The 12,575-nt window shown below is 36.6% G+C and overlaps 2 protein-coding genes across 41 annotated transcripts in view; both read left to right on the top strand.

Moving 5' to 3' along the window:
* Positions 1-4,480, top strand: part of MADD (MAP kinase activating death domain) — a 65,063-nt gene extending 60,583 nt beyond the window's left edge. For 34 of the 35 annotated variants that reach the window (XM_027458826.3, XM_038180009.2, XM_027458829.3 and 31 more), the window contains 2 exons: positions 1,263-1,309; positions 2,937-4,480. In XM_027458826.3, coding sequence (XP_027314627.2) covers positions 1,263-1,309; positions 2,937-3,044 — 155 coding nt within the window. In that variant the 3' untranslated portion in view covers positions 3,045-4,480. The remainder of the gene's footprint in view (positions 1-1,262; positions 1,310-2,936) is intronic. The other variant, XR_005266147.2, reaches the window with a different exon arrangement.
* Positions 4,481-11,816: 7,336 nt separating this feature from the next.
* Positions 11,817-12,575, top strand: part of SLC39A13 (solute carrier family 39 member 13) — a 142,753-nt gene continuing 141,994 nt past the window's right edge. For all 6 annotated transcript variants that reach the window (XM_021278935.4, XM_021278932.4, XM_021278934.4 and 3 more), the window contains exon 1: positions 11,817-11,907. The gene's annotated coding sequence lies outside the window, so the exon portion shown is untranslated. The remainder of the gene's footprint in view (positions 11,908-12,575) is intronic.

Genomic DNA, 12,575 nt, shown 5'->3' with positions numbered 1-12,575 from the left:
CAGTGTGTAATAAATCACTTACCCTTCCTCTATGAACCTGGTATGGTTTGGTTTTGCATAATTTCTATACTACTGCTTCTAAAATTTTTTTTGTTGTGATACAGAAATCCCATGGCAAATTGCAGCTATTCTGGAAGGGAAGTATTCAGAGTTGGTCTTGTTATTATGCTGATCTTAACATTTAAAATTTGCCATTTGTATGTTCTTAATGTGGTCTTTGTTCTCTCCTGGTGATTTCCCATGGTATCTGTTCACAACAATATTTGTAGACCAAGTGTGAGGTTAAAGGCGCAGTTAGGATGCAGTGCACACTGATGGGATGGTTACAGCTCACTTTATGCATTCCACAGTGAGAGCAAAACACAACTTTTTCTTTAGCTTTATTATGTTCTTTCTTACTGTTAGTTTGAGGCAGTGCAAGGGAGCAACATGAAATTTTCGGGGTAATAGATTTTTCATCAGTGCCCTAATCCTCTTTTTGTATAAAATCTGCAAAACAAGTAAAGCCTGGTATTTTATGAGGATATGTAACTGAAATCCATGTTTTACTTTAAGGCAATTTGTTCAAAAGCAAAGAACATTTTCAGTGAGTATGTCAAGTTAAAAGGAACAAACACGCACCTCCTAAACAGGAAAAAGACTATTTTGAGAAACTCTTGAAATACAGATGGGAAACAGTCTTCCAGTTTAGAAAAAAAAAAACAACTCCCTAATTTCCTTTTTTTTTTTTTTTTTTTTTTTTTTAACCTTCTGGATTTCACTAGGTTACTACCAGAGTGTCCAACAGCTCTTTTGAGATTTGTTATTCAGTCAGCAGGGAAGGTTTCAAACATCTAAAGGGTAAAATCTTTGGGAATCAAGTACTGACAGACTCCTATGGAATTGTTGGTTTGTTTCATTGCACTAGGTATTAATCATATTTTGCCATTAATGTTGCTGGCTAGCAGGAATAAATATTATTAGAAAAGCCAGAGTCTTTAAGAATCATCAAATATCTATTGTGATTTTCCAAACAGAGACAATGAAATATTTTGCCAACCTGAGTAATTCATTATGACATTACCAGTATCATCAAGGACGTGTAATGTAAGCAAAGAGGAAAAAAAAGTATCTAGAAGTGAGGGATAGTGAGATGCCCTGTTCCTGCACCTGCTGTCTGTGTGCATCCCTTCCCTTTCCTATGGGAACATTGTGCTATTTCTTTCCCTTTTTCCTCTCGTTTTTTGAACTTTTTGTTTTGTCTCTTGCCCGTCCGGTTTTAGTTCCTGAAACTAAAGAAGTGGTGAGCCACAAGTACAAGACGCCAATGGTGAGTCAACTGTGATGCCTTCTGGTAGTTCTTTAGAGGATATATCTTTATATTGTCACATGGAGAAAAGAAATGCATTGAGATTGCCGGATTTGCAATGCTAACACTGCAGTGAAGCACAAGCTTCTCTTAATTAAAGCCTTCCCTTAATTAAAACCCTTTTGAAACTTGTTGATTCTTGTTCCTATGACACCAGACAATCTCGCAGGTAATGTAGAAAGTGTGGTCTCTTTCACTAAATAGATAAGCCAAACCAGCTAGCTTGCATCTTTAACTTCAGTACAATATGCTATTGAAACTGCTAAACTGAAGACAGTGCAGAACACAATCCATAATCCACAGAGCAGATGGAAAAGGAAACTAATTCCTGGGCGTAAAATGGTTGCTATCTGAGTTTATGAATAATTCCATTCTCTTTACGAAAGTGAGCAGTGAGACAAGAGATAATAATCGGGCTTATATGTACTTAGGAGGAAGAAAGAGACACCAATGATTATCATCGTAACTGAAATTTCTTCAGTTATTTTCTCTGAAATGTGGTGTGTACATTTGGTAATTACATGGAAGCTGACAGTCCTTTAAGGGGAAAAGAAGTAAGATGCTTGAAGAAGCAAGAAATGTGTTATAAACAACATTCCTAGAATATATGTAACTTAAGAAGCAGATAGCTGTATTTTTTAATAAGCCAGTTCAATGAAAATGAATGATAATTTACAGAAGCATTTTAGCTTGTCCTACAATACAACAAAGCATGCTGTCATACATGTTTAAAAAAGATGGTAAATATAAGCCTCAGTATACAGGACAAGAACTTTTCAGATCACCAGAATAGCCAGTATTAAAACTTGGTTATAGACTGAGTTTGTCTTACCTTTTCTGAATTGTGTTGCCAGTTGCATGCTAGACAAGGATTTTCTATTAAGTAACAGTAGACAATCATTTAAAGACATTATTTGTAAATCTTTCTAATGGTTTGTGAAAGCCTCTGCTCTAAGACAGTGACAAAAATGTTTGGTATTTTTTGTATGAAACATGCAATGTTGGGTGTTGTTTTTTAATATATATATATATAAAATTTAAATTAAAAAAAAAATCCCAACTTTTGTTAGCCATGGATTCACTAGCTTTGGTTAACAGATAACAGGGATTACCAGTCCTTGTACTTTTGAGCATAAAAAGATTACCATTGTGAATAAGGAAGAATCCTTCCATCTCATTGAGTCAAGGTATAGTATTGGATGTTTAGTTTTACAGGTGTTTTTCGTTAGTTCTTTCAACCCCTCCTAGAAAAATGATTTTAACTTCATGCAACAGGCCAAAAGCAAATATGTAGGATGTTTTTGCTAAAGCACTGTCCAACTTTCTTACTTAGTGTACTAGTCTTAAAAATTATGAGTAGTCACACTATCAAGCAACTAACACTTTTATCCCCAAGGTGTTTTGTTTGTTATAAGGCTTGTCTTCTCTATTTCAGTTAGAAAATAGCATCAGGCACTTATTTCAATTATTTTTTGTAGCAAGAGTATTTGTCCCATGAAGGCATACAACAGAATACAAAATGTGCAGTGGATTTTATAAAATGCTAAATCATCTGAATTTTGTTATCTCCATTTCTGACTTCTCATAGGCTCATGAGATCTGCTACTCCGTGCTGTGTCTCTTCTCTTATGTGGCTGCCATTCGTGGGAAAGAGGCAGAAAACAAAAGCAAACCACCTCGGCCAGTTTCCAGTTGATCATGACATTGGGAAGTACCTACCCTTCGGCACACTGACGTGCTGCAGTATTCCCACTTTTACTGCAGTTACTGGATCTCACTTTGCTGTCTTCTATGAGAACTTGATTATTTATGTATGACCCTGCAAGTCTTTCCCCATAGAAAAATCTAAGACTTCATTGCTCAGTCTCCTTCTGAATTCATCTTTAACAGAGTTTTTATATGAGCTGTTCATCAGACAATTTTGAGCATCAGCATCCAGCTGTGAGTGACCTACTTTGGCCGTTCCTTGGAATTCCCTTTTTCTTAAGGTGGCTAATATAGCCTGAGTTCAGTTGTTTTTTTGTTTCTAGTGGTACTTGTTCCAAATTTATCACTTTACAACTGCAGGCTTCTGCTTTCAGATTCTCTCATATGTGCACAGTGGAAGCAGTCCAGTCCTGCATGTTGTTTAAATGTAATGTTTTTATTGTTTTCCTTCTGTGTTGTTCATTTTTACCCACCAACATGGAGTTCTTGTCACACAGTTCTTCAAACCCTTTTGGTAGAAATGAACACTTTAGCTACTGTAGTCTGAAAATATCACGTGACAATTGAAGTTTGGCTATTAAATTGCTCCGTCTGCGGAGATGACTGCTTCTCAAGTGGGAAAAGGAGAGAGAGACAGAAAGAAAGAAACTCTGAAGGTAGTGTATTGTGAAAAACCCTGGCACCCCATGAATTATGTGGTTTTTCAAATCGGAGTTTAGATAATATCTGTAGACATCTCAGCAGTATAGTTAATAGATACATATAGCACTACTGAAAGCAGTTAATCACAGAGGGCAGAAAATGGAAATGTAAAATTTGGAAACATTATTGGCAGAAGCACATGTCAAACCAATGTAATTCTGGGTTCGTAACTGTATTCTATACAAGATGTTTCTATAGCAATGTACAGAACATACTCAGAAGCTCAAAGGATTATCTGGTCTCCAAAATTTTTAAGCTATTGCTTTTTTTTCAATCTGTACTTGCATATCAAGGAATCTCGCAAATACTGGGTTAATGCGTAATGAAACTCCTTCAGTTAAAATTATCCATCACATTCCTTATTTTAAGTAGACTGAATATGAATGTTTCTTGCATCCTGATTTTGTTATTGAAATGTACTGCACTTGTATGGAAAGCTCTTAGGATGCTGTGAGGAGAGACTGTCTGGAGAAAATAATGTTACATGTAAAATACCTGGAAAAATGCTCTGATGCATACTGATGTATTGTATGTTTTGATGTAGGATTCTGAGTAAATGAACCCAGATATAACCCTGTTTTGGCTTGGTCAGGGTCTCTACTGTTTTGAATGGAATAAACTAGTAATGCGTGAGGAAAAGATGTAAATATTACAGTACCACATCTATTTATAGAAACTGTACAGCTGTCTGAATGTGAAAATAAAATGTCATTCAACCAGCAACTTGTTCTTATCCTCCCGTGCTTTAACTTTTCTGTTAATGCAGCTTACTCTGAAATTAATGTAGCTATATACAAAACACAACATACACATATGTGAAATAATGAAAAAGAGCAAAACATATATGGAAAATTACATTTCTTTCCACATCAGTAGTTGAAACTTGTATTTTTGTTGTTTTCTTCTATCGTAACATCCATGTAATATGTATTTTTTAAAAAGTGAAAAACATAGGAATAACATACACATCTGAATTACTGATATATTGGTTGTGGACATGCAAATAGAAGCAAAGTGTAAATGATTTTTCATACTTGTCTAGTAAGAAAACAAAAACTAACAAACCTTGAATTTAGCTTTTGTATTTTCTTTGATCTTTTGAGACTTTAAGTTTTCTTATGGCAATACTAGAATTTTTTAGCAAATGTTGTATTCTTTATATTACCGTACTACAGGTTGAAATCCTTCAGTTAAGACTTAAATCATGTTAGACTGCATAAATGTTCCACTAACTGCAGTGCTGGGTCCCATTTAGGCAAACAATATTAATTTTTAAATTTTAAATATTATGTTAGCAGGCTTATTGACATACTCAAACCTGCTATAAAGAGAAGATTAAGGTTTTAAATAACAATTGATGATGTGCGTTTAATTGTTATCTACAGCACCGTTTTTCCCCTCTAAGAGCTGTCTTTGTGTAGATGTATTTTTGTGTGACTGAAAACCAAGAAGTATAATCTTTTAGAGCTGTGCATTATAGACTGATGAAAAACTTAAGTCCCAAGTAAGACTTAAAAGGGCCTTACAAGAAAAATCGCCTCCTGTCCCTTTCAACAGCATTTTTGTTACAGAACGGCTGTGGCTAAACAGTTGCAGAGGTTGCTGTTTACAGGCAAGAATCAGTAACAGACTCTGCAAATGGGCTGACATGGGGCTTTTGGCCTTCAGGTGAGAGCAACTAAAGAAATTCTTGAAATGTATGAAATCTTTCTTGTACTTGATGATGTATAATTGTGCTTGGCAGGTGTTCTGCTAACTGAGGGAACGTAGCACATTCATCTGAGATAAAGGCATGCCATACAGTGTTTTCACTGCTAAATACTCATTGTGGTTCCCTGGAAATCTAATACAGCTCTGGAGGTTACATTTAAAACTGGCCTAAGAGTGTAAGTCTTTCAGAACGCAGTCTTCTACCCTTTCCACCTTAGCTTCATCACTCCTAAATGTTGAAGGTATGTAAACTTTTCTTTGTAGGAAAAGAATAATTACAGCGATTCACATGTGTTTTGTCATGTCCTACTTATTTTGATCCTTAGGTAAAAATTCCTTAGCAGCCATAAGCACTTAGAGGCTTCTAAGCCTTCCATAATCAAATGGAAGACTGAATATTGGTAATAATAAATAGTGCAAGAATACTCATGGAACAAAATGGCTTAACCTACCGGTTTTACCACTAGGAGGAGCCCGTGACTTAGTGTTACAATATTTTAAGCTAACAACCTTTTTATTTTAACACTTGTGATATTTCCAAGGCCCTTACACAAATGGCAAATGCATTAATTATGTGATAAAGATTGATAAACTTGCCTTAAACCTTAAGGCAGTTGCTTGTCCTGAACAAATTTCTTTCTCTGTTACAATTCTTTGTTTGTGGAAGTTGGTTTTCAAAATGACCAGTAACCATTCCCTGCAAATATTAATGTTTGTGGCTGGTCTTCCTAGCAGTTTTTCAAAGTGGAGCTGGAGTTCCTAATTATCTTTCTTTGGGATTGCAGATCTTCACTGTGGTGTTCCAAAAAGGTACCTTTGTTTTTGTTTGTAAATGCAGTGTTAATTTCTAACCTGAGTAGGCCTAAATTTTAAAAGATTAAAGGTTTTAGTATCAGTCAGTGTCACAGTGGTGGTAAAAACTGTGAAGTTGAACATTAAGGAAAGGGTTCATTGCTTCAAGAAATCTAATGTAAAAACTTCCTACACCCTGATTTCTAGCTTCAGATACACCTGGCAATCCTACTTCGACACTTTGACCACAGAAGAGCTTGTAGGATAAAATATAAGCTGTTCTGGGCACCCAAAAGCTAAATAGCTAGAAGATGGAAATTATGAAGGATTTGTTTTACAACTAAAATTCTTAGTGATTAGAGTGGATGGGAAAATGTGGCTATGATTCTAAGCCATCTTTGGAGCTTTTATATTATAAATATACTAAAGATAAAAATATTTCTAGAGCCATGCTACTTATGCCAGACAAGGGCTTTTGGTTCCCACTGAGTGTACTGCCAATAAGGAAGCAATTGCTAATATTGCTTGTAAGGAATGGAAGCAAACCAGCCACTCACCCCTGTGTCAGGCATAGACTGCTCTTACCACTGAATACAGAACTAAATGAAAATAGAAGCTCAGCTTCATAGAGCATAGAGTTTGGGTAGGAAGGGACCTTGAAGATCATCTAATATCTAATTCTCACAAAGAGAGCAATATTTAGATCCCACTTCCCCTTGATTGCCAAATGGATTGAAGTTAGAAGAAGTTGCCTGTGAAATGAATTCCTGCTTCTGTGAGAAAAATGGCTTCTGCACTGCAGCAGTGGTATTTAGGAACTCCAAGTCACTGCTCTTAGACAAGCAAAGTTCTGGTGAAAAACATCTCCTAGCTCCTAAAGATGTGGGAGTAGAAGCAAGAAGCAGCCACTTTATGCAAAGGACCTTGCCACACAAGGCAATACCAAAAAGCCTCTTTACTCTTCCAGAATTCACAATTTAGCCAGCCTTGCTTCTCACAAGGACAAGACACTTCTAAACAGCTGAGTGGGGTTATTTTGCCTCTGCTAGCTGCAATGCCTTTTTGTGCAGCCCTGTCTTATAACGCTTTTATAAGATGTTCAGGGTGAGCAAGAGCTTTGAGTTCCTAAAGCTGTTCCTAGTGCTGATATTCAATAAAATAGTAGAAATAAAATAGCAGAAACATGCTGATGCTTTAAATAATAGTAGTATATGATTGCTCTTTCCAGCGCTGTATCCGAAGGTTTGAAAGCTTGATGCTTGTGATGAATGAGGTTTGAGTACACGTGAGTCCAACAGAGGACCTCTTTCAGGCAGATTCTGTGCTCAGATATGATAAAAATCAGCTCAACAGTTACGCCAAGCTTAGTATAATCGTAAGTTGATTTTCTGTTTAGGTTTGCCTAGTATAATTGTAATTATAATAATTGTAATAAGGTAGTTTTCTGGTTGAATGTGTGCAAAGCTTTGAAACTTCTGAGACGTAGCAGTTGTAGCATTGACAAATTTTCTTCCAGAAACCAGTCCTACAAAGAAAGAACCACATATACAACAACCAAGGGCAAGTAGTGTTGCTTCTATTTACAAGTTACTATAGTGATAAACGTGGTTTAGGAACCTATATAGAAATAGAAATCCCCTTCTCCTAAAATAGCAGTACGTAAAAAGGAACAAACGGTGGCAGGAAAAACACCAAGTAAAGCTCTAAACAGTTGCTTCCTTTAAGTAGATGAAAACTCTGGTTCTGTATTTCCATTCCTTTTCTTCCACTCTTTTCTGCCTTTTCATTTTCCCTCAATAATGCCAGTGAGCACCTATCTTTATCCACAGCATTCTGGGTTTCAGAGCAGTCTCTCCTTCCCTTTCCTTACAGTTTCCCTGCTTTTCTTACAGTTTCTTTTCTTGGATTCCTCACTATTTCCCCACACCTAATTTCTTGGCCTAGACTCACTTCAGCCACTCATTCTCAGTTCCACACCTCAGTTTCTCCTCAGATGTCTCTCTCTGTTTAGTGTTTTTTTCATCCATTCTTCTCACCATCATAGTGTGTAAATCATGTTCCAGCCTCTGCACAAGCAGTCCGGGCCTATGCTCTCTTGCTCATCTTTCTCTGTCCTCTTCCAACTTCCATTCAATCTTTTTCCTCTTACCAAGCTCTCTGCCACCCTCCTTTCATCATCTATCATCACTCAGCCTCAGTCTGCTCTTACTCCTTTTGCATTAAAATTAAACTGTTTGCAGTGGAGTGCTAAAGAGTGCTATTGAAGGAACAGAAAAGATTTTCTGCTCATCAGCTATAGCACCCAGCAGCAGCTTTTCCATATACGTCTTGGAAACTGTTCAACCATTTCATCTGATATTAGAAATAAATGGGTCTAAAACAGACTTGTAACCTAAAAAACTGTCTAAGTTAACATGTTTTCAGTGATGATGAGAGAAGTGTCATCATGCATTCTGAAACTGTTGAAGACTTTTATCTGGTCAAAATCTACTTTTTTTTTTTTTTTTTTAAAGGCAATGTATACACAACCCGAAGTAGAAGAAAATCCTGGATTCTTCACTTTTTTTTTTCCTTCTGATTTTTGTTTACGAAAACTAGTGGTAAACAACAAAGCCATATTTGAAAGTTACATTAGTAATTCATCTTTTTTGTGATCATGCTTTCCTGGAATAGACCTGGTTTACTGGAGCGATTATTATCTGTCATTATGTCATTATATACGAGGCAAATGCAACCTTCATAAAGGTTAAATTACTTTCATCTACATCCGGACCTAATGTATTTGGGTCCTACAGTCCATACTTCCAAGCAAAACAGTTACAACTACATATGATTTTCCTAATACTTGTTTTATACACCATAATGAATATAAAAGTCAGGTGGTTTTCCGTGGTGAAGGAAAAAAAGGAGGCACACTTACCACTTATTTTTTTCCAACATGTATGCCTATAAATTTCCATAATTTTTCTCATCAACATGTTTTATATGGATTACTTTTTTTTTGTATCAATCATCTTCTGTAATGCTGTCCCAATACAGAATTAAACCTGAAATGTGTTCATAGCTAGTTGGATAGCTATCTGTGTTTTTGTGGCTACTTGTTGTCAACACTTCTGTCTGGCACAAGAAGCAGATGCTAGACTATTTTTTCCATATAAGGACCTCAAGAATGAAGCTGTCCTTATCTGTTTCTTTTAAACCTTCACCAGTTCAACCTGTTTTAAGATACATTACTTGTGCAGACTGCTGTATGGACCCTGCTCAAAGACAAGTGAAGGATATCTCGCCGTCAGCCTTTGTTGCCCTAATATAGAGTTCTGTGGTTGAGGGGCACTTGAAAGGTATCAGTAGGGCTATTTTTAATCTCAGCAGAGTGTTCTTAGAAAATTCATTTGTAAGGAGACAGGAATGGTTTTATTTCTAAACCTGCTCTAAGACGTGGTAGTGACAAAAGTCTCTCCTAAACATGTATTAGGATTTTATTTCAAAGAAACTCTATGATAAAGGCAACATAAATGACTTCTCTAACTTCCAAAAACATCTTTTGCCACCTTATCAACATCTTATAGCTCTCATTTGAATGACCCTCAAATGATTAAGTTATAGTAAAAAACGCTCGTGATTTAGTCTTTTCTTGTGTTTGTATTCATTTTATTCAATTATATATCTCCCTTGGAATAGCTAGCACAATAATCCTTTCTTAGAAAGAATGATACCTGCAGATGAGGTGTGCTGAAACCATCTTAAATTTTGCCTTGCCCTGCATAGAGAAGCTTTATTACATAATTAATGGGAACCTCTTGACATTTCACTGTAATCTTCAATGAGTCAAATTTAATTTTTATAAATAATTTCTTATAATAAGCTTAGGAAAAAAAATCAGTAAAGACTCCTGTTGCCTTTTGCAGAGTAGCAGTATTAAACACCAGCCAAGCTGGCAGCCCTGTTTGGTGGCTTTTTTTTTTTTGTCTTTTTTTTTTTTTTTTTTTTTTTAATTGGTTGGAAACAGAAGCGCTGAGGTACTAACGGGCCAACTCCTGTACCTGTTCTTATTCATGCTGTTGGTGTGATTCCAGAGAATGTTTATCCCTTCTTGTAGAGGGACCAGGAAGACACACTTGAGGCCAGTAAGGCAGTTTATGCCTTTTTAAATATTCCATTGGGATGGGATGAAATCTAGCAACCTTTACCTTAATCCTCCACGCTCAATTTGCAATGATTTTGTTCAGACTTTACAAGCCTCAGTAATATTCTCTCAGACCACGAGAGGCCTCCTGGAAACTTATTTTAAAATCCATTTAAAATTACCGTGTGAAGGAAAAACGTGAAATATGCTGTGTGTGTGATTTATGACAGGAGTGTAGTCACACCGAACCTGCTTCTGCTCCCCAAGCATGACAAAAACCGGGCTCTCTTCTGTCAAAAAAGCAACATTGAGGAAATATTCCCCATCCCTATGAAAGAACTGATCTAATTTTAAGGTGATAAATCCACCTGGTAATCTTCTGATCTCAGTACAGTTGTGCGTGCGTTTCTCTTTTTCCCTGTCATGTGTGCACGTTGGCATTTACATTGTCAAGTGCTGACTGCATTAAGGACATGAGAGATACTACTCATGAACTAAACATGTTTTTATTTGAAAAAAAAAAAACACTAAATCCGATTTCCTTTAGTACTGCCACCTCAGCGTGAGGAAGGCAGCATCACTTCTATGCTCAACCTGCTTCGAGCTTGGGAAAGCCACAGGCAGGTCCCGGCCGCGGGCCCTGCGCCTCGCCTCAGCGCGGCGCGGGAAGGGAGAGGGCTGGTGCGCCGCCATTTCGCGGAGACGGGACCGGCCCCGGCGGCGACGGATCGTGGAGATTTTCCCCCTTTCCCCTCCACGTACGTGTCCCCATGTCCTGATGGGGACAAACTAGGCTGTCCTGGGAGCGGGGTGGCTGCCACATGGGGCGGGAGTCCCCTGGCATCCCGCCGGTGGTGGTAAGAGAGCCCGGTCAGCCGTCCCCAGAAAGGCGCTGAGGGATACTTGTCACAACGGGGTTCTGTCACTGCCCGACCGTCAGGTGCTAGCGTTTAAGGGAGAATTAAAGTGCATTAAAAAAAATCGCAGACATGAAGTTAAGCTTGTGAGTGGCCTGAAGAGGAGCTCAGTTTTACGCTTTTTCAGTAAGATTTGGGTAGTGCTTTAAAATTGGATTAATTAGTAAGAAAATATGTGGTGTAGTCATAGAAGATCCAAATCTTCATTACTGAGGCGTTTACTCAATTTTAGAATTGCACTTGAAGGATTTATTTTATTTTATTTTATTTTATTTTATTTTATTTTATTTTATTTTATTTTATTTTATTTTATTTTATTTTATTTTATTTTATTTTATTTTATTTTATTTTATTTTATCTTTTTTTGTTGTTGTTTAGTTAAGCATGGTACACTTTGGATTTTGATTTTTTTTTTCTCTCTCCTGAATTTTATATGGTATTTTTCCTTTTATTGTACTTTTATGAAGTGATGGTCAGCCATTAACTCATTTTACTTTTATTTTTTCTCTTGTAGAATAACAGTCAAGATCTGCACTTGTAAAAAACAAACAAACAAACAAACAAAAAAACAAAACGGATTGCACTTAAGAAAATTAGGAGTTCTGGTAAGGATTGACACTTTAATTCCATTTTATGGCTTCTGTAGAGGCTACTGAGCGAAACTTCCCTTGGCCAGGACAGTATTTCCTTATCAGATTTAGATGTAACATTTAGACAACAGCGGTTAGTAGACTCTTTTTTTTTTTTTAATTCTGTGGTCTTTGTTGATAATGTTTTTACACTTGGTTATACCTTGCTGATTTGAAAAAATAAAAGGGAAAAAAAGGAAATGCCTTCCTCAGCCCTTCTAACGGTACATAACAACTGAAGGTGTGAATATTTGCTATTACATTCAGAGACCATAATTCCATCTGATTTTGTAGCAGAGGAGATCCCCCCACAAGAAAGTATTAATTAAAACCATAATTTGTCAAGTTGCCTTACAGGTGTGATAGGGAAAAATTGAAATACTTTTATTGTCCTTAACCAGCTACGTTTGGGAGAAGCTGCTTGGTCTATGTAGCTTTAATTAGATTGGGATGAAAGTAATTTATATATTTATTAACAACATGAAGTTAATGATCAATTAATTAAATATGTAGTAAAGATCAGTAATAGAACAAATAAACCGCAATACTAGGTGACTGGAAAAAAGTAATAAACACCCACAAATTTCTAAAGATTCTTCTAGAACTTTTGCTAGGAAGTTCTGATCTTGCATGCACAGCTTTTC

This window comes from Anas platyrhynchos, chromosome 5 (assembly GCF_047663525.1).
Source record: "Anas platyrhynchos isolate ZD024472 breed Pekin duck chromosome 5, IASCAAS_PekinDuck_T2T, whole genome shotgun sequence".
NCBI classification, from domain to species: Eukaryota; Metazoa; Chordata; class Aves; order Anseriformes; family Anatidae; genus Anas; species Anas platyrhynchos.
Note: the sequence above shows the minus strand (reverse complement) of the source record. Positions and strands in the feature narration are given on the sequence as shown.